The sequence below is a fragment of the Balaenoptera ricei genome, chromosome 5 (genome assembly GCF_028023285.1).
Source record: "Balaenoptera ricei isolate mBalRic1 chromosome 5, mBalRic1.hap2, whole genome shotgun sequence".
NCBI lineage: Eukaryota > Metazoa > Chordata > Mammalia > Artiodactyla > Balaenopteridae > Balaenoptera > Balaenoptera ricei.
The window spans coordinates 4,943,757-4,970,274 of NC_082643.1; the positions used below are offsets into that span (position 1 = coordinate 4,943,757).

General features: G+C 33.1%; 1 protein-coding gene across 3 annotated transcripts in view; it reads right to left on the minus strand.

Annotated features, from left to right (window-relative positions):
* Positions 1 to 26,518, minus strand: part of FSTL5 (follistatin like 5) — a 708,623-nt gene that overhangs the window by 113,663 nt on the left and 568,442 nt on the right. For all 3 annotated transcript variants that reach the window (XM_059923874.1, XM_059923877.1, XM_059923875.1), the window contains exon 9: positions 25,572 to 25,706. In XM_059923874.1, coding sequence (XP_059779857.1) covers positions 25,572 to 25,706 — 135 coding nt within the window. The remainder of the gene's footprint in view (positions 1 to 25,571; positions 25,707 to 26,518) is intronic.

Genomic DNA, 26,518 nt, shown 5'->3' on the forward strand with positions numbered 1-26,518 from the left:
ATTTTTCCGGCTTATAAACAAAGGTAAGTAGACCTATGTTTCCTCATATATCCACCAATGGAATATGGTGTGCCAATCGTGTGCCAGGCATTGTATTCAGCGCTACCATACACAGAATAAAACAGACCCAGGCTCTGTGCTAATCGAATTTATACACTAGTTGAGGGGAAAAAAAAAAAAAAAAAAAAAACTGGATTCAAATCATGTAATTTCAAAATTACAAATTTAATATGTTATGAAAGAAAGGAACACAGTAATGTGAATGATTTTAACGAGTGGATTAGGCATGATCAGTGAAACTGGGGGAAACGTCCTTAATGGTGATGGCGAAGGTGAAGTCTGAAACATGAAGAAGAGGAACCCAGGGAGGGTTGTAGGAATCAGACTCCCAGACACAGGAAAAGCATGTACAAACCCTAGTGGGTATGTCAAAGCACTGCTATTTTATTATTATTCTTATTATTTCGTCCTGCCACTTGTAGGATCTTAGTTCCCTGACCAGGGATTGAACCAGGCCCCTCAGCATTGAGAGCACAGAGTCCTAACCACTGGGCTGCCAGGGAATTCACAAGCACTGCTATTTTAAAGGACTAACGGCAGATATTTTTAAGACATGCAATCATTTATGAGAAAGTACCAAAAATACATGGTTTGTAATATTAATACCAGATAAGGTAAAATTCAAAGCACTATATAATGAATTTAAAATTATATAAACTAAAAACATAGTATTAAAATATGAAGCAAAATTATTAGGACTAGATACAAAATTTATAAACCAACCATCATATTCTGCTTCTTTAATTCATCACCTTTGGTATTTGAAAAATGAAGGGAAAAAACACAAAGTTTCAATAATACAGTTATTATGACTAAATTAGTGTTTTCATAATGAATGTTCTGTGATAAAAACAGGAAGTGTTTTCAAGTTTTCTTGAAAGATAATCAAGAGTAGTCACAAAGTAACTGGAAAATAGAAAATTTTTCTGTATTCTGTAGGTATATTCCAATAATCATAAATTGTTAAGACTTTTTCTGACAACAATAAAGCAAATATGAAAATGTATTACAAGTATTTAAACCCACTAAATTCTTCAACAAATTAAATATTAAAAAAATCAAATATAATCATAATTCATATAAAACAACAAAAATGCAAAAATAAAATTCAATATGTAGACCCAAAGACTTTTGGCCAAAAGATAATGCATAGGCTTAATTAATGCATCACTGAACAAAATATATGAGGGAGGGAGAGAGAGAGAGAGGAAAAAAGTAGAAAGAGGAGGAGATGGGAAGTCGGGAAAGAGGGAAGAAAGAAGAAATGTTTGTAGCTATGATAATTTTAAATTAATGTAGAATCTTTTGGTAATAAATTTGATAATCTCTATATCATAAAAATTCCAAGGAACTATAAATATCCAAACTGAACGTAAAGAAGAAATTTGAATAAAAATAACCATGGTGCTAATTAAACCACTTTCAAAAATAGTTTCTTCCCAAGATGCTCTTAGAGTCTAAGGCTTCTATAAAAAGTACTTACTTTCAAGAATTATATAATTCCAGTTGTATTCAGTGTTGTTAGAATATAGATCAAGATGAAAACGTTCCCATTCAGTTTGGAAAGTCAGCAAAAGGGATGCCAATAAGTGATAATAGTAGCAAAGCAAAGAGAATTACAGGATACTTTCACTAATGACAAAAATGACAAATAAAATGCAAGTGAAATTCACCAGGATATTAAAAGTTTGATCATAGACAGGAATCCTCTTGGAATGAAAAAAGGATTTGGTAGAAATTTAGTTAAGAAATCAATTCATCTGATATAATATATTAGAATATCAAATGAGAATGACAAATATAATTTAAATTTAAAAACGTAACCTGATGAAATGTATCACATATTACTAAGTGTAATATACTCTTAGTAACCTGGCAAACTAAGAGTAGAGGCATATTTTATATTAATATAAATGTGTTTGTTAAATGTTAAAAATTAATTAGAAATTTATTTTGATGAACCACTTTATTAAGCCCAGAAACAAATATAAATTATATAAGCATGTAAACTTGTAAATAAAATAATCAAAATTTGAAGCTAAAATGAGTCACAAAGGTTAAATTAAAATTACACATAAAAATTGCAAGAGGATTCAGTTAGGTGACAAGACATAAGCTAAATACCCCCAAATTCTATATTCTTATGTAAGAATTAGAAGATACAATAGAAGATTTCATTTACAATAGCCTCAAAGTATAATATATCAACGATTTACTAAAATATAAAAAATATAGCAAATCAAGTGTAACATTCACTAAAAGTACACTAGATGGGACACTATATTATTCCTAGATCAAGAGAATAAATCTTATAAAGATAAAATTTATTCTGAAAATACTTAATTTAAAAATGTCATGTATTGTTATTGTCTGTTTAGAACGTGTTTTATATATTTATTGTACAAAGTCAGAATGTGCATTACATTAAAAAAATACTTTGAATTCAATTACACAGGTAAAATAACCAAGTCTATTTTCCTTATATGACTTTTCATTATTTTTCTAATTTTTACATAAATGTGTACATGAAAGGGGGAGTTTCTGACACAATATATAAATATGTGACAGATAAAAATTCACTTATCATAACCTGGCTAGTCTAATCTTAATCACTGTGCACTATTCCATCATATGGATTTCTACTTTTTAAAAATACAATTGTTCATTGTTTGTCACCTTAAACCTAGTACCTAAATCAAAGACTAGTATAAGTGATAGGGACTCAATAAATATTTTTGGTCGATCAGTCATATAGATGTATGCATGTATATGTACGTGTACGTGTGTGTGCGCACTGCAATGACCCTCTTTCTAGCTACTTATTTCCATTAGCATACAGCTGTACAAGATGTCTGGCTATGTTCAAAGCCATTGACACCTGTTGCCAGGTAGATTTCTGAAAGGTTGCTGTCAGTACCACCAGCTGTCCAGGAAAGTATTCATCCCACCACACTCAAGGTGGACTATTAATGTGTATGTGTGTATGAGCATGCATGTGTGTGCAAGCTTACCAAGTGTGAATAAATACTATCTCTTACATATATTAGTTTGCTTTTAAATTATATTGACTCTGCTTGCACATATATAAATAAAACTTTCCTCTATTTATATCCTTAATCGCTTATCTATTGGGATGTAACTTTGATAATTTTTACACTTTTAATAGCTGCTTGTAGATTAGAATAACTCTATTTTGTCACATTAATTTATTCTTCATAAAATATAAACAGCAACCTATAATAAATGCAGGCTTGATGATGCCACTCATTTGCTTAAAAACATAATGCATGTATCTGTGTTTGTGTGTATGTGTGTGTGTGTGTGTGTAAGCTCAAAATCTTTAGCATAGCACATATGGTCTTCCATGATATGCCTGTGTCATCCTAAAGTCACAATCCAAACATCAAGTCATTTTGAATCTCTTCATTGTTACACATGTATTACATTTGCATGAATAGCCTCACCAAAATTCTTCACCTAACTTGACCTTAATTGTCCTTTAAGATCCAACTTAGCTTTTATCTATAGTTAGCCTATCTGGAACCAGGAGTTGGGTTAAATGACTCTTTTTCTCTACATATGGAATCCTGTGAAACATCTGTGGCCTTCCATAATGTACCATACCTACATTATCTGTCCTGAAATCTTTCATTTATAATTAGATAATGAAAACCTCAAAGTTACAGAACTCCAGTATTCAATACTTATCTACAACTTAACGGAAATGTAAATTTCTTTTTGAAGATAACATATGTCTTATAATGAAAATGTGGTTCAATGGAACAGATGCATAGACACCAGGAACTTTTATTAATGCTCTTTTCGTAAATTGCTTTATTTTGTAAATTAGGGACTTGCAATTATATTCAAATGATGGATGCCATATTAAGTATGCTGTCTCTATGAAAAAACACATGTGGAGGGTGAATATTACATAAGCAAAAACAATTACATAGTTAACTACGGAGCAGCATGCTATAGCACTGAACAGCTATTTTTCTTGGCTACTCATGTGTAAATTGCTTGGCCTTTCAACTAAATAAGTTTTTTGCTCATCCTTGTCTTTGTCTGAAAGTGTAAGGCTGGCACCAGTGCAAAACATTTTCTGATAAGCTACATTTATGTAAGTGTAACATTTTAGCTAGATGTCTTATTGACTGTTTCTCCATTTGGACTTAAAAAATTGACTTAACTTCAGAAGGCAAATGAAAAAGGGCAATGGCAAAAGAAAATATAGATAAAAATTTAATGTATCTGAAAAAATGTGTGGTTAGTGTCATGGTAGCTGAAATTTCTTTGAATGTACATATGGAGAAGGAAATGAGACATTAAAACATACTATTTTGGGGATGGAAACTATATAAGATATGCCAAATACACTGCCTGCCATATGCCAAATTCAAAGCCACTTTTAAGTGAAACTGTCACTCTTTTAGCACTGACTGAAGACGATTCTCTCAAGACTACAGATTCCCAACCTAGTGTCTAGAATTAGCTGATTAGGCTATAGTGCCAAGCTTACATTAAAGCCTACAACCTGAAACTAGCCATGACTCCATGGTTTTAAATTCTATGAAGTGATGACATACGATAATAATATTCTTTTGGGGGTGTAATTTGAATCAAGAAATCATGTTAGAAAGCCAAGAGTACAGAGAACTGGAATTGTAAGAATGCATAGTAAAAGGCACCATGACATAGAATTAGGGCTGTGATAATTTGTGCTCATGCAGATCAGGAATCAATTAGATGTGAACAGGAGGAAGACCTATGCAACCCATGGGAGAAGCAAGAGTCTCAGCCGTTGTCTGACTATGTAAAGTTGGTTTCTGGGTTCTGAATGCAGATACGTCTCTGACTGCTTCACATTGCCAGTTCAACATTCGCATCCATTTAAAAATAACCTATACTTAACCAAAGAGAGAGAGTCTACTCCTGGCAACAAAGTGAGTCAGATTGAAACCAAGACAATGTAAGAATTATTCCCATGTCAAGAGGTAAAACTCATTATACACAGATGATGTGGTAATATATATAGAAAAACCTAAAGACTCCACACAAAATAGTAGAACTGATAAATGAATTCAACAAGGTAGCAGGATACAAGACTAACATACAGAAATTGGTTTCATTTCTTTACACTAAAAATTAAATATCAGAAAGAGAATGTAAACAAACAATCCCTTTTACAATCACATCAAAAAAAATAAAATAATTAAGAATGAACCTCACCAAGGAGGTGAAAAACTTATATGCTGAGAACTATAAAAACAGATAAAGGAGATTGAAGATGATTTAAAGAAATGGAAAGATATCCAGTGCTCTTGGATTGGAAGAATTAATATTGTTAAAATGGCCATATTACCCAAAGCAATCTACAGATTTAATGTAATACCTATTAAAAAAAACCTGTGACATATTTCACAGGACTAGAACAAATACTCCTAAAATGTATATGGAACACTAAAAGACCCAGAATTGCCAAAGCAATCATGAGCAAAAAGAACAAAACTGGAGGCATAACCCTCCTAGACTTCAGACAATACAACAAAGCTACAGTAATCAAAACAGCATGGTACTGGCACAAAAACAGATATACGGATGAATGGAAGAGAATAAAGAGCCCAGAAATAAACTTACACACCTATGGACAATTAATCTTCGACAAAGGAGGCAAAAATATACAATGGAGAAAAGACGGTGTCTTCAGCAAGTGGTGTTGGGAAAGTTGAACAGCCAAATGTAAATCACTGAGGTTAGAACACATCTTCAAACCATACACGAAAATAAACTCAAAATGGCTTGGAGACTTAAATATAAGACAAGACACCATAAAACTCCTAACAGAAAACATAGGCAAATCATTCCCCAACATAAATCATAACAATGTTTTCTCAGATCCGTCTCCCAAAGCAATAGAAATAAAAGCAAAAATAAACAAATGGACCTAATCAAACTTATAAGCTTTGCACAGCAAAGGAAACCACAAAACGAAAAGACAACCTACGGACTGGGAGAAAATATTTGCAAATGATGCAACCATCAAGGGCTTAATTTGCAAACTATACAAACAGCTCCTATAACTCAATAACAAAAAAACAAAGAAGCCAATCAAAAAATGGACAGAAGACCTAAATAGATATGTCTCCAAAGAAGACATACAGATGGCCAATAGGCACATGCAAAGATATTCATCAACACTAATTATTAGAGAAATGCAAATCAAAGCAACAATGAGGTACCACCTCACATCAGTCAGAATAGCTATCTTTTAAAAATCTACAAATAATAAATGCTGGAGAGGGTTTGTAGAAAAAGGAACCCTCTTACACTGTTGGTGAGTTTGTAAATTGTTGAAGCCACTATGGAAAACAGTATGGAACAAAAAACTAAAAATAGAGTTGTCATATGATCCAACCATCCCACTCCTGTGCATATATCCAGACAAAACTATAATTTGAAAAGATACATGCATCCTTATGTTCATAACAGCACTATTTACAATAGCCAAGACATGGAAACAGTTCATTCATATATATATATATATATATATATATATATATATATATATATATATATATATATATATATATATATATGACTGAGTCACTTTGCTGTACAGCAGACATTCAACACAAGATTGTAAATCAACTATACTTCAATAATTTTTTTTTAAAAGAATTATTCCCATGTCAAAGATTTAAGCCATCGCCTGAAACAAATGAAAATGGTACCCATCTTTCCTTCCAATGCCAAACCAAGTAAGCATAGTGTCTGCAGTGGTTATAACATGATGAGTAAGAAAGTATGTCAAGCTCAGCGGCTTAAAACAACAAAAAGCATTTATGTCTTTATGGAGGTTTTTTGGCCGGGGGGGCGTTCTGGCTTAGGGTTTCTCATGAGGCTTCAGTCATCTGCAGGCTTGACTTGGGCTGGAAGATCCACTTCCATGCAGGTTCACTTGACTGGCTGGGAATTTGGTGCCAGCTGTTGGCAGAAGGTCTCAGTTTACTCCTGGGACTCACCCCAAGGCTGCTTAAGTGTCCCCCTATGCTGGCAGTTGGCTTTCTCCATAATAAGTGATCCAAGAGAGCAAGGCAGAGCCATAATGCCCTTCATGAACCATCTTCAAAAGCCATACACCTTCTCCTGTATCCTACTTTATTTATGATAGAGACCTGATCTGTTTCAATGTGGGAAGAGACTACAAGGGTGAGTGAAACAGAAGAGGAGGAACATTAGGACCATGTTGGACACCACACAATGTTAGTGTAACAGACTGCTTACTAAGGAAACATAGAGAAAATCTAACTCCCTCTTAGCCAGATTGCCAAGACCTAAGCTTCTCTTAATATAGAAATTCTAAGCCTACTACTGTCAGGAAGCGACTCGATTTTGAGAATTCTTCACACAAATGACTGGCTGTGGTTTTTACATGATAAACAATAAACAGTGACAGTATTAAACAACTGTGGGTAATTAGCTACAGATATATAAGAGAACAACTTTGCCTTCTAATTCACTTATACACCCTGCTATTTTAGGTAGATGGCAAGCAAAGTTACTTCCTCTTTTGCTTTGACTTCCTCATCTAGAAAATACACCACATGGTGAATTAGAGAATTTGAAAAATAAAATGATTATAACACATTTTAAGTAGTACGTGGCACATAATGTTATATATATATATATATATATATCTCCTAAGCAGAACTCAAGATCATCATACCTATAGAAATTAAATTAACAGAGAGGTAGCCAAAAAAAAAAAAGTTGCATAAAAGTATATTCTAACCTATCATTAGGGCTACCAGAGGATTCTCTTTATTATCATTTGAGAGAACAAAATTATTAGAAAAATGGAAGACTACTTGGATGTTAATTAGCATATGAGCAAAGAAATAATTAAAGATGTTAGACTTTAAAGCTGTAGCAATGAACATCAGTTTTCATAAAAGGGTGTTATTTCTAGCAATTTTTATCCCTCCTCTCATATTCTGAACTCTCCACTATTTGATATGTATTCAAATATACATATTTAATATATTTATATTACATACAATGTTAACATATAGATCTAATTATATTTAAACATGGTATAAAATAAAAGATATCCATTCTCTGAAGGAAACTGGCTACATTAAAAAGTTATTTATCATTCAGATAAGTGAAGATTTTTAGATAAATATTTTGTGAGGGAAATTACACATTACAATTACAATCCACAAATGCATTAAATATCATGATATTTAAGGCATTCTGGTTAAATATATAGTTTATAATTCGGTTACATTTGCTTATCTCTAAAGACATTATAAAATAGATATAAAACAGGACAATGAAAGTCAGCAGACACCTAAACAACATAATCACTGAAGTAGGCCATAACCTTAGCATTGGAAATTTCTAGTTATCACAAGATTTAAAAATATATTGGACTTTACACTGCCTGGGAAAGTGTTCATGTAGAAGATGACATAATGTCTCATAAAACAAGCTGATTATAAGTTAACAGAGGTTAACTTCTTCTTGGAACAGATTTCTAAAGAAATTGCATGACATAGAACAGAAAATCAGGCAGTATGAAGATTTTATGAGCATTCAATGAGCTAAAAATGTTCAGTTGCTTAGAACAGTGCCTGGCATGTGCACACACACATATACAAACACACTAGTGTATGTACACACACAACACATATGTTTATATACATAAGTGCACATATATTTTTTGAAAATGAATATGTATTTTTGCTAAACATACATATAAACATAACTTCAAAGATAAGAACTTTAAATTATGACTCAAAAATGAAGCAACTTGCAGTAGTAATATGGCTTATATATCTTGTCTTGTAATGCAGAGAAATAGTATAACATTTGAGTGTACACAGTGTGGAGGAACAGATATTTACATGCCTCTTCAGACATTCTTTCTCAAATATGAAAAGCCTTATTAGCAGGCCAATGGCAAGTTCCATAGTAAATTCAATTTGCTTTTTAAAATTGGTTCAAGTGTTTACACTGTGTTGATTAAAGTGAATTCCATATTGCTTTTGATTTGCTTTTACACAATAGTTCCAGGCTCAGCACTGTTAAACAATAATGTGAAACCTGACATTCTCAATCTGTTAAATCCCCATCCTATAGCAATAAGGTCACGTATTGTGGATTAGAAGGATGGCTAACCCTAGAACTGAAATTTTCTTCCCCAAAGTACCTTAAATACGTCTTTGTTCTCATACAGTTTTATGATAGAGAACCCAGATATGTGTTATATAGTAAGAATTTTGATGTAAAAATGTTAATTGGAGAATTACAAACTAATAATGACATTCATAAAGGAATTTCAGCTTAGTCATGGAAGAACTTGTGATCTTAAATTACAAAATATCCTGATGGTCCCAAGATGAGTTAGCTGTACACAGCACATCCAACTTGTTCATTGAGTCATTTGTTGAATAGGATTAGGCCAATTCAATGTTAGCCTGATGTCTCTCTTACTATTTTTTCTGGGATAATTTTTCTTCTGTCTGACATAATTCTGAAAGTAGTATTTACTCAAAAGACGTTAGTCTCTTTGTTTTGCTCACATTAGTGGAGAGCAAATGGCAGGTCCTGCCTAAAATGACATCATAAGCTGTTAGGTTCTCAACTTTTCAGGGCACTGTCACTTACTACTCTGTTTTCCTAAAATTCTTGATGTATCCTAGTTATTAGGATTTTTAAAAATATTTTTTTGATGTGGACCATTTTTTAAAGTCTTTATTGCATTTGTTACAGTACTGCTTCTGTTTTATGTTTGGTTTTTTGGCTGCGAGGCCTGTGGGATCTTAGCTCCCCAACCAGGGCTCAAACCCACATCCCCTGCATTGGAAGATGAAGTCTTAACCACTGGACCACCAGGGAGGTCCCTAGTTATTATAATTTACCTACCTGTTTTAAAAACATATTATTTAGATGAAGGAAGTGAGACTCATGGTGTTTTAATTTGCAAATGATATGACCGATTAGGGATTAATATACAACATATAAAAACAGTTCATACAACTCAACATCAAAACAAACAAACAAAAAACAAAAAGCAACCACATTAAAACATGGGCAGAAGAATTGAATAGATAATTTTCCAAAGAAGACATGCAGGTGGCCAACAGGCACATGAAAAGATGCTCAGCGTCTCTAGTCATGAGGGAAATGCAAATCAAAACCACAGTGAGATATTAACTCACACTTGTCAGAAAGGCTATCATCAAAAGGAACAAAAATAACAAATATTGGCGAGGATGTGGGGAAAAGGGAACCCTTGTGCACTGTTGGTGGGAATGTGAATTGGTGCAGCTACTCTGGAGAACTGTACAGAGATTTCTCAAAAAACTAAAAACAGAACTACAAAACAACCCAGCAATTCCACTCCCAGGTATATATCCACAAAAAGCAAAAAGGAATTCGAAAAGATACATGCACCCCAATGTTCATAGCATCATTATTTACAGTTGCCAAGATATGGAAGCAACCTAAGTGTCCATCAACAGCTGACTGGATGTGGTGTATATATACAATGGAATAGTACTCAGCCATAAAGGGAATGAAATTTTGCCATTTTCAGCAACATTGATTGACTTGGAAGGCATTATGCTAAGTGAAATAAGTCAGACAGAGAAAGACAAATACTGTATGATGTCACTTATATGTGGAATCTAAAAAATACAACAAACTAGTGAATATAACCAAAAAGAAGCAGACTCACAGATATCGAGAACAAACTCGTGGTTACCAGTGGGGAGAGGCAACATAGGGGTGGGGAAGTGAGAGGCACAAACCATTGGGTGTAAGATAGGCTCAAGGGTGTATTGTACATCACAGGGGATATAATCAATATTTTGTAATAACTATAAATGGAAAGTAACCTTAAAAATTGTTAATTTTTTTAAATTTGAAAGTAAAAAAAAAGATTCAATAGTGTATTTAAAGAGGGATGACAATATAGTGAAACCAGAAAAATGTGTGAAGTCATCCACAGTTTTTTGTTTGTTCGTTTTTGTTTTTTCTATGCTTCTTACGTTGTCCCATTAAAATTCTTGGTCATAACGCTACCTGATTTTAAATCCCGAATCTTTCAGGAGCCTAAAGCCTTCTCTGTGGGACACTGTCATCCCTGGTTTTAAATGCCTGAAGATGAGATTGAGAAACAAAATTCTTCCTCATCACGTTAGAAGGGAAAATTAAAACATGAAGAAGTGACATCAGTGTCTAAAACCAGGTAAAGAAACCACCACTACACATTAAGATTAGAAATTTGGAGTTACTACCCATATTACTTTAACGTGTATCGTCTTCTTAATTTGAAACCTTATTGCTACTCCTGGGAGCTGCTACTTCAAACTGTTACACTGGAGAAACAAATGGTGGAAAATCATAAAAGGAACAAACTATTTTTTAAATTGGGGTATAGTTGCTTTACAACCTGAAACTAACACAATATTGTAAATCAACTATGCTTCAATTACAAAAAAAATTAAAAAAAGGAATAAACTATTCTGTTCTCCTCTAATTCTTTCCTCTCTCCCCTCCTTTCCCATCCCCACTCCCACGCAACACAGATTCTGTATTAGTAAGAGAGAACAATGCCAGCTGCCCTTCTTCCTTCCATTGTCAGAACTGGAAAAAGGTCAGCACAAACAACAGTGATACTCCAGCAGCTGCAGTGACTGCAACAGAGTAAAAGAGAACGGGGTCAAAGATGCTCAGAGAGAAGTGACAGGAAGAGAGATAAACTAGGCCAAGTAGCAGTAGTGTAGCCAGCTGTGCTGTGGGAAGAGTGAACGCTGGCACTGAAACAGGAGAGCATTTTCAGCTGAAGCCTTCTGATACCACCGGGACTCCACACGTGTAACCTTTAATTATTGCTCACTCTTGAAAATAAGATGCAGTCAGGCATGACTTCCAGAATGTGATATAAAAACAGTTTCCCTATATATATGTATTAGCATATGGTATTTGTTTTTCTCTTTCTGACTTACTTCACTCTGTATGACAGACTCTAGGTCCATCCACCTCACTACACATAACAGACATGGGGAGGGGGAAGGGTAAGCTGGGTGAGAGAGTGGCATGGACTTATATACACTACCAAATGTAAAACAGATAGCTAGTGGGAAGCAGCCGCATAGCACAGGGAGATCAGCTCGGTGCTTTGTGACCACCTAGAGGGGTGGGATAGGGAGGGTGGGAGGGAGACCCAAGAGGGAGGAGATATGGGTTTATAAGTATATGTATAGCTGATTCACTTTGTTATAAAGCAGAAACTAGCACACCATTGTAAAGCAATTATACTCCAATAAAGATTTAAAAAAAAAAAAACGGTTTCCCTCCTATATATGTATATATATTTTTTACTAACAATCCGTATGAAACTTACCTCTCCCACACTCTACAAGAAAGAACATCAAAGGAAAATGATCAGATTTGAATAAAACTCTGAAATGTTTGCTCCAAGGGCATTTTTTCCAACTTGAGCATACAATTTTTCATGTGACTAGGAGATTCAAGAAGGGAATTTATCTTCACAGGAGTACCAGACTATGTAAGATACAAGAGTAAAGAAATCGCCAGTTGCGATACATGTTAATAAAGTTATAAGTAATTCCTAAGTAAATCTGAACCTCAAAATAGTTTGCTGTTAAAAACAAATATAAAATATTTAATCTGTAACACTTTCTTGAATAGTCCTATTCCTAGCATTTTTCACTTTTACCCATTTTTACCATTTACATAATTTTTATCCATTGTTCAATATATTTAAGAAAAAATTAAAACTAAAATTACTGAAGCAGAATAATAACAGTATCAGTAATCAGAAACATTTACTGAGCCCTTATTATGTGCTAGACACTGTGCCAAGTACCTTAGAATACTGGAGCCATTAAAATTTTATTTCTATCAATATCTCTAATTGAGTTAATTTCTCTAATAATTTTAAGAAAGCAATTTGCTGTACAGTGGAAACTAACACAACATTGTAAAGCAACTACATTCCAATAAAAATTAATTTAAAAAAAGCAAAATAAAGCAAGCATGTGCTAAAAATATGAGTCTAATCAAATAGTTTGGAGTAGAATAATAATGTTCTAAAAACAAATTAATGAGCAGAGTATCCACTTATTTATATATCAAACAAACTGTTTTCAGATTAGTTTCTGTAGCCAGAATTGTGTCCTGGCCAACACTGTACCCATTGGTATGAAGTAAACATTGCTCAGGGGCCACAAAAGCATAAAGTCAGCAGTAGATTATCTCTTATCTATTATTAAAATAGAATCTTTTCAGTGTTAGCTTTGCTCTAATTTAATGGATACAAATTAATAGGCACAAGCAGCCTAAGACATAATTTTAGTCCTTGACTATTTTAATATGATTATTTATTAAAAATAATATTTTATGAACATTTTCTTCTTAGAAGCTCAAATAGGCTGATAAATCAAGTAACACTATCTTTTGGGAAATGCCATTATGCAAAATAGTTTTCAAAAGATGAGTAGAGGAAGACGGTCCAACCTCATACTGAATGCTCACAGGGGTTGTATCCAGCAGCACAACACGTATTCTGTCTTGAGATTAAATAGTCAACATAAAAGACTGTTGGTCTTATATACCATGTTGGCAATTTGAATTTGGTTAATCCTGCTCAGGTTAAAAAAAAAAAAAAAATTACTCAAATGTCTACTATATATTAACAATGAGTTATGCAACAAAAAATGCTTATTGTGATATTTATCTAAACACTAGATAATGACTATGTAGAAAAGAATTTTTACCTTTGCAGAAACATAGCATGTAAATGACTCCTCATTTGACTTTTTCTATTCACAATGTTCAACACCTCCCTTAATCTGGTTCTACCCAATAATTTATTCTCACCATGTATTGCAAATTCCCAGCAAATCTTTTTACGAGTATATTACACAAAGTTAATAAAACACACCACGTGGGTTCATGACTCTTCCCTGAGTTGATATACTTTTAAGTCTCCAGCTGTAGAGGTATTGCTACAGCCACCAAATATTAGCTCAAATGTCATCATCTCAATAAACATTATGCAATTCAACTCAGTTGGAATTTGATGATTCTGTGGTTGCGATCCTATCCCACTTGACTTGTATGTCTGTTACAACAATTATGTTATTCTACCATGTATTAAAGCTGTCCTTTACTTCTAACTGCATTAAACTATAGTCTTTCTGAAAGTACAGAGTTGTCTTATTCAGTACTAGCCATATGCTAGCAGCATGTTTGTTTGCATGTTTGTTCTTTCCTCAGTGAATATTTCATAGGTGAAAACACAAATGAACAAACCTATCGTTCCCTGTAGATTTTTTGTTCGCCTTACAATGAAAACTCTTAATTTTATAAATTTTGTAAATATCCCTTTTCTAATAGACATTAGAAAACAAATAAATAAGTTTGGATTAATTTTGAAATAGTATTCACACACTTGGGAATGTAACAACTTCACACACATTTAAATTACATAAATCAAATTACAGCCATTATAAAAAGTATTTAAATGAAGTTAGTTCAGTTACTATGGAAATACGGAAGTAATTAAAAGACAAATAAAAATGAAAATAAATTATAGCAAAATATTAAGTACGTGGCAGGTTCTTCTTAAATAACTTCTGAATGTATGGCAATTCAATATTTCTCTAATATGTGTGATTGCTGTGTTCCAAGGCGTATGCAAATCCTAACAGATAATGTTAAAGTGCTTTCCAAAGGGAGGTGAAACTGACACTACCTCTAGCAGTTGATAATAAGCCCTATTTTTCCAAATCACATCAAGTCTTGGTGTTTTGTAGGTTTTTAATTTTTGGTATTCTGATAGATGTAAAATGGCATTTCTCTGTGATTATAAAGTGTGTTTCCTTGAAAACTAATGAGGATTAACATCTTTTCATAATATATATTGACACTTCATCTTTCCTTCTATCTGAAAAGTCTTTTTAAAACTACTGCCTAGTTTTCTTTGGTTTGTTTCATCTATAACTATCTATCTATCTATTGAGCAATCTATGATACTAAGTTCTTATTAATTTTTTAGGTAGACAATATCTTGAGGGCAAATTCTTATGAATAGAACTTCTTAATTTTAATCTAATCATACTTTTTCTTCTGATGTTTATTCTGCCTTTGAAACATACCCCTAAAATTATATTCTAATATTAATATTAGTATAATCATAATTAAGACAATATTGGATGTGATATATATATGTATATGTATGTATATAGTCTTTACTTGAATATCATTATAATAATTACATTAGAAAATAACACACCTTTTTTCTTTACTGTATGGTATAATCTTAGTCTTCTGAATCCAAACTATATCTAGAAACACATTTTGACTTTCTATAAGCATATGTTTCAGACAAAAACAAATATTTTATTCACTAATAATTTATTTTCTATTTAAATTGTACTATTGTTAGAATGTTTCCAAAAGTTTTATTATTATTTATACCAGAGTTTAGTATTTATAAAGGTATGCATTAGACAGACAGTAGATCAATTTAGGGGAAAGATATTGTATTTAAATTGGTACACAATTTTACTGCATGAGTTAGAAAAGTGACTTTTAAGAAATGTCATATTTAATAACGTTTCAAATGTAAAGTTATATTTCCTATGTAACACAAATATGGAAATGAACACAAAGTTGGAAAATAAAGCAAATAAGGAAGATAAACAGTAATCAAACTGTCTGACTCACTCTTTCTGGCATATTCGTACAACAATTAGTTCTTATCAGAACCCAGATATCTGGGCAAACAGAGGATAATAGGCACACAGATGTATAATCTGGGCTCTTTGTACACAGTTGATAAAAATGTATGGCATCAATTAGATTTCACAAAATGTTAAGAAGGCACCTCCCTTCAGCCCCTCATATGGGAGCCTGGGAATTTGAAGAGCACATTTGTTTTATTAACTCTTCACACATTGACACCATTTTCTGACAGAATCCCTATATCAGAGAACTCTAAGAAAATCATTGAGTGATAATTCTAACCTCTTCTTGAACCTAAGTACAGGTTTCCCCACTATCCAAAAGTAGAAGGTTCCTGTGAAACCTTTCACAAACCAAAATGTTATAAAGTGAAGAAGCAGTTACCTTAGGACACATCTTATTAAGGGATGCACAAAATAAATGGAGGTAAAGCACAGGTGCTCACAGACACGGTTCACAGCTATAAGGGATTGATGCTGAGATGCTGAGACGATGCTGAGTGTGGTTCCAAGGAAGGAGCTTGGCTGTGCCAGTTTTACAGCTCAGATGCTCCCAACCTCTATAGGGCTGCTGCAAAGCTGGTTGGATGTGATTTTAGTTCTTCACCTTTCTTACTAAAAAAGAAGATCCGCTTAGGATTTCTTTTGGTTAGCGAAAGCTGACACTAATGTATTTGTAGGTCTTTCATAAAAGAAAGTGGCATAAACAGAATTTATGAAAATCGGGGGCAACCTGTCACAGCTATTTTGCAAAGGACTCACCAAGTACAATGCCTCTGGAATTATGGATTATCAAAGTGAATCCTAACATTCTCTCCTGAACACCACCAACAAAATATTAGTATATAGATTTTCTGAAAGTTTCCTAGAGACCTTATACTCAGCACTGTCACTGTATATAAGCTAATTTAGTCTGCATGCCTGCAGAAATATAAATAAAATATCATCATTACTTGCCTATTTCTATCATAAAAAAAATTAGGCAAATTGACATGGTGTAATATGAGATGAGATATAGGAATATTCCACTGAAGGTATATAAGGTCCTGCAGACAAAATGGAGGAAATAAATCAAAATAAGAAAGCTTAGAGTCATATTTTGTTTTGTAGGCAAGGGATCCCTGATTATTGATGATTGTTGTAAACTTTTCAATTTGATGACATTCAGATCACGTAGCATCTTGTTAAATGAGAGACAAGCCTCCACTATTGGGCAAAAATGGCAATGCGTTAGAAACAGGTCTATTTAATGACATTGAAAAGCATGCTATTTTGAAAATATAACCTTCAGATATGGAAATCACAAAGCAGATCATTTCACCATGTTCTGGGTCAACAGATGAAAAGATTTACGAACAAGATACTTCACAGGATGCGACAATGTCATTGGCCAAATTGAGAGCTTGAATATTAGAATTTAAGATAAGTAATGAAAGCTCATAAAATAATAAATGCTTATCAAGCATGATTAACCTCAACATGAGTCTGATTATTCTAAGTGTGTTTTATTTCACAATAAGCTTACTAGTATGTAAATGTCTGTGACAAATATTAACTAAATAGTTTTTTGGGTTTTTCAAAAGAAATATGCATTGTTCACTCTGCTTTAAAGTGTTTTTAGTATTGTACGTCTATTAAATAATAGTCAGTGAATGTTAAACGAAAATTAACAATAATTTTCATTTATTGATTTATTTCATTTTTCTCAGATATCTGTTTTGATTTGGTTCTTTTTGATTCCAGCACTTAGTTCATAACTATCAGGATTAAAATATCACCCTGGCTATGATGTCCACACCATCTCTTTAACTATAGATTTTCCAAATTCCTATTTGTTCTACCTCACTCATACTGGTTGAGTATAAAAATGATTATTAATTGATAACTGGTGCATTTGGGTCCATCTATACCTGATAGACTATGCTATTCTTTGTTTATACTATCTTCCTAGCCTCTGTAGACATTGATAAAATCCTACGTAAATGATCTCATTAAACCTATACAATTGCTCTTTCGAAGTAAGTATTTTCTCTACTCTTTAAAAATAGAAAGTAAATGAAGACTAGAAAGGTTAATTAACTTGTTCATATTACCAGAATATGTTCTATTTCCAAAGTTTGTGATATCATATTTAAACTGCCTTTAAATGTAAAAATACCATATTTTAACCTATTTTAAGACCCTTTCCTCTACTTCTAAAGTAGGCAAATACTTCTTAAACATTCTTAAACATTCATATATGTTTTGAAATATTTAGGTACAAGTGGCTACATTTCACCATATTTCTAAATCCATGTATTGTGAATTATACTCATCATATTTTTATAATACTTATTAACTTATATGAACATTATATATTTATATAGTTTGTTCATTCTTGTAATCTTGTTGTAGAGTTAACCCATTTAAAATACTCATTTAAAGAATCATAATGAATTTTAGTTCATAACAGTCAACCAATGTTAATTTATTGAAGTTAATTCTAAAGTAAGGAATGTAGCAATAGCCGAATATTTCCAATGTAATACTGCCTGTGACAATGAAAAAAAGAAAAAAAAAAATATATACACTAGTCTAACATATTCAAACATTATATTCCAATATTTGTGAGAAGCTAGATTAAATGTATCCTTTACTAAAATCGCAGCAAGGTGTCATAAAACCTGTGTCCAGGGCTTAATGCGCATAGAGGCTTAAAAGCTTTCCAGAGAAGCCTACATTCACACTGCTTTTAATTTGCCATAATTCTGAAGATAAATTGTTATCATCTGGGAATTGCCTCCCATTGGAAATGGAAGTGTATTAAGTACTTATGTTATGTGCAAGATGTTTCCAAATAAACAATGATCTACCTCTACCTAAAATCCCCTCACATTATTTCAAATTGTCTTCTACTCCCTGTTACAAGCACCATTCTAGGGCCCATTTCTACTGTTCTTTGCATTTAAATCCTCCCTGTATACCATTCTATTCAATCTTAGTTATCAAACCCTAAGCCTAATATAGCTGGAGATTATATTATTTTGCAGCACTTTCTTGTAGTTCAATTTGTCACATGAGAAAAATTCCAGTAGGGTTTGCCAACAAACCTGTAACTCAAGGTTTTCCAATTCAAAGATTCAGGCACAACAAAAATCAGCTCCCTGGCCTGTGATGCTTTGCATGAATTTTTCTCTCAACAGCATCATATTGCTGGGAAATATAGTATAAGAAAAAAATGTGATTGATGCCACTATCAGAACTCAATTATACAGAAAATAGCTGGATGATTACTCTGAAGTTGTAGCCAAACAAAATCCGTGTTGTGTCATTTGACCCAAAAGTTGTAAATCTTTCCCCTTTGTTATTGCTGTCTACATGGGATTCAATACTTCTCTGCATCTTTCAAAAAGAAAATAGAAGAAAATCACCTTACAAAATAATTTTTTAGTGTAATGGGAATATAAATTGACCAATGTAAAGGGGAAATAAAGTGTAGCTTTTGCTTTGACTCTGGCAAAAAAATATATTTTTATTTAAAATATCTTAATAGCTACATTAAAGGAAAAGTTATACTCTTATCAGCAGAATCAAGTTTTTAGTATGAAGATATATAATATTTTATGTTTGGATATATAATACTATAGATGTCAATATACACTCACATCTCCATCTCCATCTATCTCTATACCTATATCTCTGTATAGGTATCATTCATTTTGGAAATGCTGATTTCTAACAATTACTAGATTTTCCAGTCTTATTAAAAATGATTTTTGTCAATGTTTCTAGCAAGAAGTAAGTAATTATTTTCAGAAAATTAGTAAGAATCAGCATAATGTCTAGCATTATGGTGAGTGCTTTACAGTATCTGCATAGAAAACCCTTAGTGAGTTAGTATTTATACTGTATTACAGATAAGGACATTAAAGCTCAGAGGGGCTAACTAGTAGCTCCAAATCACAGGACTATTATGTGGTGGAGAAATTATTCTAACTCATGTCTTACTCCAAAGTTCATGCTCTTCTGTTAGACCAATCTGCTTTTTAAATATACAGTTGACACTAGAACAACATGCGTTTGAATTGTGCGGGTTCACTTATACAGGGATCATTTTCAATAAATACATATTACAATACTACACGATCCACCATTGGTTTAATCCATGGATATGGAACCACAGACACATAGGACAGACTGTAAAGTTCTACTCAGATTATCGACTGCAAGGGCGGTTGGACCTCCTAAACACTACATTGTTCAAGGGTCAACTGTATGTTGTATCCTAACACAACTAAAAGGAAAAAAGACCTCTGAAATTATTTTGATAAGTCAGTAATTTTTAATATGTGCAAATAAGAAGAGTGAAGTCATCATTGATGGGTCTGTGACTCTTCTCTCTGACTTTTTGAGAATATCTGTCAAAATACAAATGTGACTTGCATAATTAATATTATTAGTCTTTTTCCATGGAATTACTAGAAGAGAACCCAGAGCAATTCTTATGTTAGGACTTACAAAAGGCTGTAGTTTTCCCTGATGTGCTGTCCACCTGATTTTGGTATTGTTATACAGAATTCTGACAATTTATTGAGTGCTAGGAAACATCCCAAGGAAAACTGCCTTCAACTAGACAGTCTCACATTTTCAGTTCATTCTCTTTTATCACTACTAATATTCTACTCAGTTTACTTATTTAGCTTTATTCTGGTTTTAAGTATGTGTGTTTGTTTCTAAAAATGGCTATTTTCACATTAACAACTATATATATGATATGTTCTTAATAATGGTGTCGCAAATTTGTGGAAAACAAATTTAACAAAAATTAAATTAGTTTAGCGAATTCCCTGGCAGTCCAGTGGTTAGGACTTGGCACTTTCACTGCAGGGGCCCAGGTTCGATCCCTGTGTGGGGAACTAAGATTCCCCCAAGCTGCACGAGGTGCCCCCCCCCCAAAAAAAGGTTAAAGTTGTTTATTTAAATGAGAGGTAAATTTGTTATTGCAAAGAAACTGTATTTACATGCCTACAAAATAGTAGAATATAAACATGAATTAGTGGTGCTTGAGACTTCTGGGTTACAACTAAAATCCTTTTTTTTTTTTTTTTTGCCAAAAGCAATGTCATGAAGTTTTCCCTTATGTTTTCTTATAAGAGGTTTACATTTTCAGGTTTATACCTAAGTCTTTAACTATTTTGAGTTGATTCTTTTATATGGTAAAAGATGGGAAGTTCAGTTTCATTCTTCTATGTGTGGACACTCAGTTTCCCAGCACCATTTTTTGAAAAGACTATCCTTTGGCAAACATGTATTCTGGAGCCCTTGTCAAAGATTAGTTGACTGCATATGTGTGGATTTATTTCTGAGATCTCTTTTCTGTCCCATTGGTCTACATGCCTGTCTTTATGTAAATATCATACTGTTTTAATTACTATAGTTTTAAAATATATTTTGAAATCAGGAAGTATAATTTCTCCAGCTTTGCTCTTCTTTTCCAAGATTTTTGCAGTTATTCTGGATCTTTTGTTGTTTTATATGAATTTTAGGAATTTTTTCTATTTCTGTAAAATGCCACTGAGATTTTGATGGAAATAGAATTGGATCAGAGACTCCTTTGGTTAGTATTGACATTTTAAGAGTATTCATTCTTCCAATCTATGAGCACAGAATATCAGAATATCTCTCCATTTATTTGTGTTTTGTTCAATTTCTTTAATCAATTTCTTATAGTTTTCAGTGTACAGGTCTTTCACCTCTTTGGTCAAATTTATTCCTAGGTATGTTATTCTTTTTGATGCATTTGTAAATGGAATTTCTTTCTTAGTTGCTTCTCAGATATACATTGTTAATGTATAGAAACACAACTGATTTTCATATGTTCATTTTGTACCCTGCAACTTTGCTGAATATGTGTATTAGTTCTAACAGGTTTATTTTGTGGCATCTTTAGAGTTCTCTCTATATGAGATCATGTCATCTGCAGAGACAATTTTTCTTCTTCGGATTTGGATGCCTTTTATTTCTTACCCTTGCCTAATTGTTATGGCTAGGACTTCCAATATTATGTAGAATAGAAGTATGAGTGTGTATCCTTGTCTTGTTCCTGATCTTAGGCAGAAAGTTTTTTCTCAGCTTTTAACCACTGAGTATGGTGTTAGCTGTGGGCTTAAAAATATATGGCCTTAATTATGTTGTCGTAAATTCTTTCCACACCTAGTTTGTTGAGCATTTTTATTGTAAAAGGGTGTTGTCAAAGTATTTTTATCATTAAAAGGTGTTTCAAATGTTTTATTTGCATCTACTGGATGATCAAGTGATTTTTATTCTGTAGTCTGTCAATGTGCAAGTCACATGTACCGATCTCCTTATGTTGAACCATCCTTGAATCCCAGGGATAAATCCCATTTGATCATGGTGCATGTTCTTTTTAATGTGCCACTGGATTCAGTTCATTAATATCTTGTTGAGGAATTTTGTACCTATGTTCATAAGGGACATTGGTCTATAATTTTCTCAAAAGCACAATTAGCAAAAGCAAAAATAGCCAAGTTAGAGTGTATCAAATTTAAAAGCTTCTGTACAGCAAAAGAAACAATCAGCAGAGTGAAAAAAACTACCTATGGAATGGGAGAAAATATGTTCATGCTTTATATCTGATAATCATTTAATTTTCAAAAAAAGGAACTCCAATAACTCAATAGCAAAAAATAACCCAACTTAAAAATGGGCAAAGGAGTTGAATAGACATTTCTCCAAAGCCATACAAATCGCCAATGGACATATGAAAATTTTTTCTATATCACTAATCATCAGGGATACAAATCAAAACCACAATGAGATATTATCTTCATACCGGTTAGAACATCTATTATCAAAATAACAAAAGATAAAAGTATTGGCAAGGATATGGAGAAACTGGAACTTTTGCACATTGTTTGTGAGCATGTAAAATGGTGTAGCCACTATGGAAAACATTATGGAAGCTAAAAATAGAACTATCATATAACATAGCAATCCCATTTGTGGGTGTATTTCCAAAAGAATTGAAACCAGGATCAAAGAGATAGCTGAACTCACATGTTAATTGCAGCATTATTCACAACAGCCAAGATATGGAAACAACCCAAATATCTATTAACATATCAATGGATAAAGAAAATTTTGTGTATTCATAAAATATAATATTATTCAGTCTTACAAAGAAGGAACAACATGGATGGACCTGGCAGATGTTATGCTCATTGAAACAAGTGAGTCAGAGAAGGAGAAATATTGTGTAATTATACTTAAATGAGGTATCTAAAAGAGTCAAAATCATAAAAGTAGAAAATACAAGGTGATTGTCAGGGGAAGGGGAGAAGGGAGACATGAAGAGTTGTTCAATGGTTATAATGTTGTAGTTATGTAAGATAAACAAATTTTAGAGCTCTGCTGTGCAACTTAGTCCTGTAGTTAACAATACAATATTGTACACTTAAAACTTTAAGAGGGTTAAGCGGGTATCCTTATGTTAAGAGGGTAGACCTTATGTTAAGTACCTTTTTGAGATTCATTAATTAATTAAAAAAATAAAATCTGTTAGTTTTCACTCTTTATCCTTCAAAATGTCACATGATTTGAATGTATAATTAATACCTATACATATTTCACTTTCAGAGTTAGAAAGCAAAAGTCTCCAAATCTTTCATTTGTATTGTTTCTTATAAGATGGCTTTGAAAGTTCTATAACTATAGATGTAGTAAGACCTGCAGTGCTATGTCTTATAAAACTAGTATTTCTGATTTTAACAGCATATTGCTAACAAAATGTCTTTCGGACTTCCCTGGTGGCTCAGTGGTTAAGAATCCGCCTGCCAATGCAGGTGACATGGGTTCAAGTCCTGGTCTGGGAAGATCCCACATGCCGTGGAGCAACTAAGCCCATGAGCCACAACTACTGAGCCTGTGCTCTAGAGCCCGCAAGCTACAACTACTGAGCCTGCGGGCCTAGCGCCCGTGCTCCACAACAAGAGAAGCCACTGCAAGGAGAAGCCCTCGCACCGCAACGAAGAGTAGCACCCACTCGCTGCAACTAGACAAAGCCTGTGCACAGCAACGAAGACCCAACGCAGCCAAAAATAAATAAATAAATAAATAAATATTTAAAATGCATTATTTTGACCTGTAACTGTTTAAGGTATAAGTAAAATAAACTGAAAACATGATTTCATACACAGCTTATGATTAAACTAACAAATTTATATGACAAAATTATATGAAATCTTCCAGTAAAGTGTTTCTCAAATATACATGCTGGTAGATAGTGATTCATTGATTAAAGAAGCTATAGCTATGTGTTTCAATTTTGTAATAGAGAAATATATTGGAAACTACATGACCAATATTAAAAGAAAATTAAAATACAGAGTTGAAAATAAAATCTGTCTCATCAGCACCATCATAAAAGACAAGGAAAACTAAAGTTTTCAATTACTTGTCACCCAAAATTAATTTTTAACAGGAAATGAATTGCAAATTGAGGTAAAGAAACTATGGCGGTCCTTATCTAGATCATTAAACCCAGTTTTCTTTTCTCTTTTTCCACCTTAAGAATTTTATATTTAAGTATGCTTATAATGAGGGTTGTCCTAGCCAGATGAAATATAGATACAGATATACCAGTAGTCAGGGCCTGGGTAAGACCCAACTTCCTCATTGGATCCACTCATATCTACATGCACTCACTGATTGAAAGAGGAATAAGAAGATTCCTGGGACAATATTTTAACCTCGTCCAAAAACTGGGCTCAGAGAATTGCACATGTAAATGGTCCTCAAAATATAAGGATCCCTGAAAAAACTTAGACTGATAGGAGGTACAGACAGGTGCAAGACTTTGGAACAATGAGAATAGCCATTCCAAGTATATCCAGACCCAATCCCAAAACAGCCATCCGTGGCACATGTGCACCAGGGGAAGAAAATGTCTGAGTGTTTGCCTATAGAGAGCTCACTTGATAAATGCTACAAGAGTACTTTGAGTTCTAAATAATTCAGCTGTAACCAAAAATCCATCTTTAGCATCCCAGGCCACCATATCCCTTTTTCTAAGTACTAATTTTTTAAAAGGACAGTACATTTTTGTTAAAACTTCATGAAACAACGAGGAGACATGTACAGCAATGACAAAGGATTTCTAGCTATAAACGGAGAATAGCCCATGGTGTGGTGTTGGTGCTGGGGCAGTGGGTGTCTCAAGGTGGCTTACTTCTCTGACTGCTGCAAAGAAGGGCTGATGTACAGCCATTGGGTCATGACTACAATGCAACTTCAAGAAAAAGAATGATTGATGTATTAAAACTACAGAATGCTCCTTGGCTATATTATAGGACTTTGAATTCCAAATCATTTGGGAGAAGGATTTTGCAAAGGATTTAATTTCCTATATGAGCAAATGGGAGGACAGGACCCAACACATCTTATGTACACTTGCCAAAGAAACAAAATCATTTTAGTTGTCGTATTGAAAATTTCAAAATCTTGTATTTAATCCTTAAATCTTCTTTTAATATTTCAAGAATTCCAGCCTTCCTACATATGAAAACTGCTTTTGTTTGCTTGTTTTTTCTTTTATGCATTGCTCATTTCACAGCATTTTCTGATGCCTTTGTTTTTGAAAAAACTTACTTGTAAAGTTGAGTATGGTGTGTGTGTGTGCGGTGTGTGTGTGTGTGTGTGTGTGTGTGTGTGTGTGTATTCAATACATACGGGTCTTTCTAGCAGAATCTTCCACAAAAAGAGAAGAAATGTCTTCATCCACTCCTGCTTCATTTTTCGCGATACAAGTGTATGCTCCTGTATCTTCATAGCGCACATTGCTAATATGAACCTCACTGCCATTTGCTGAAAACAGAAGGCAAATGCAACCTGTAAACTACAGTTTCAGTTTTGGTACAGTGATTTCTGATTACACAGTCAAACAGTTCTCTTAGCTTATCCTAATTAAACTGTTTCCCTTCATACTTCCATGCTTTGGAGACATGCCAAATTATTCCAGATGCATTCAAGTGTTTCATAAATTGTGCTGTCATTCTATTACAGAGATCCCAATACTCTGTATCAAATGCACACACCATATTTTATATCCATTTCCTATTTCCTACCTTGCATAAGAAGTGTTACATATTGAAAACTATAATTCCATTTCTATATTTATTTTTAATATTCATAATCCACTTTGTCCTCAGTTTTTACAACAGTTTCAATTAATACCAATATGGTTCATTTACAGGAGAATACTTGTGAAAAGACATGTCATAAAGGAATTAAGTGAGCTACATCATGCAAGTATAATACAATGCCATTTAGCAAGCATATTCTTGAGTCTGAATTATATATCTGGAATTATTAGGTATAGGGGACATAAAGAAAATAACACATGATTTTTTTTGTAAGATTTGCAGTTGTTTGCAAGAAATATACCTAAAGTAAGCAGTATTATAATATGGAAATTGATATAGTCAGTGTATAACCAAAGGGTTAAGGGAATAATTAATCTAATTTTTAAATTTTGGTAAAATAATATTTGCAGCTAATCTCTGAATGAGTTGCATTCCCCAAAGTGGAAACCAGGGTATAATTAATCATTTACTGTATGTTGGCAATACAGGAGGTGCTTTATATATATTATTCCTTAATTGTCCCAGATAATAGCT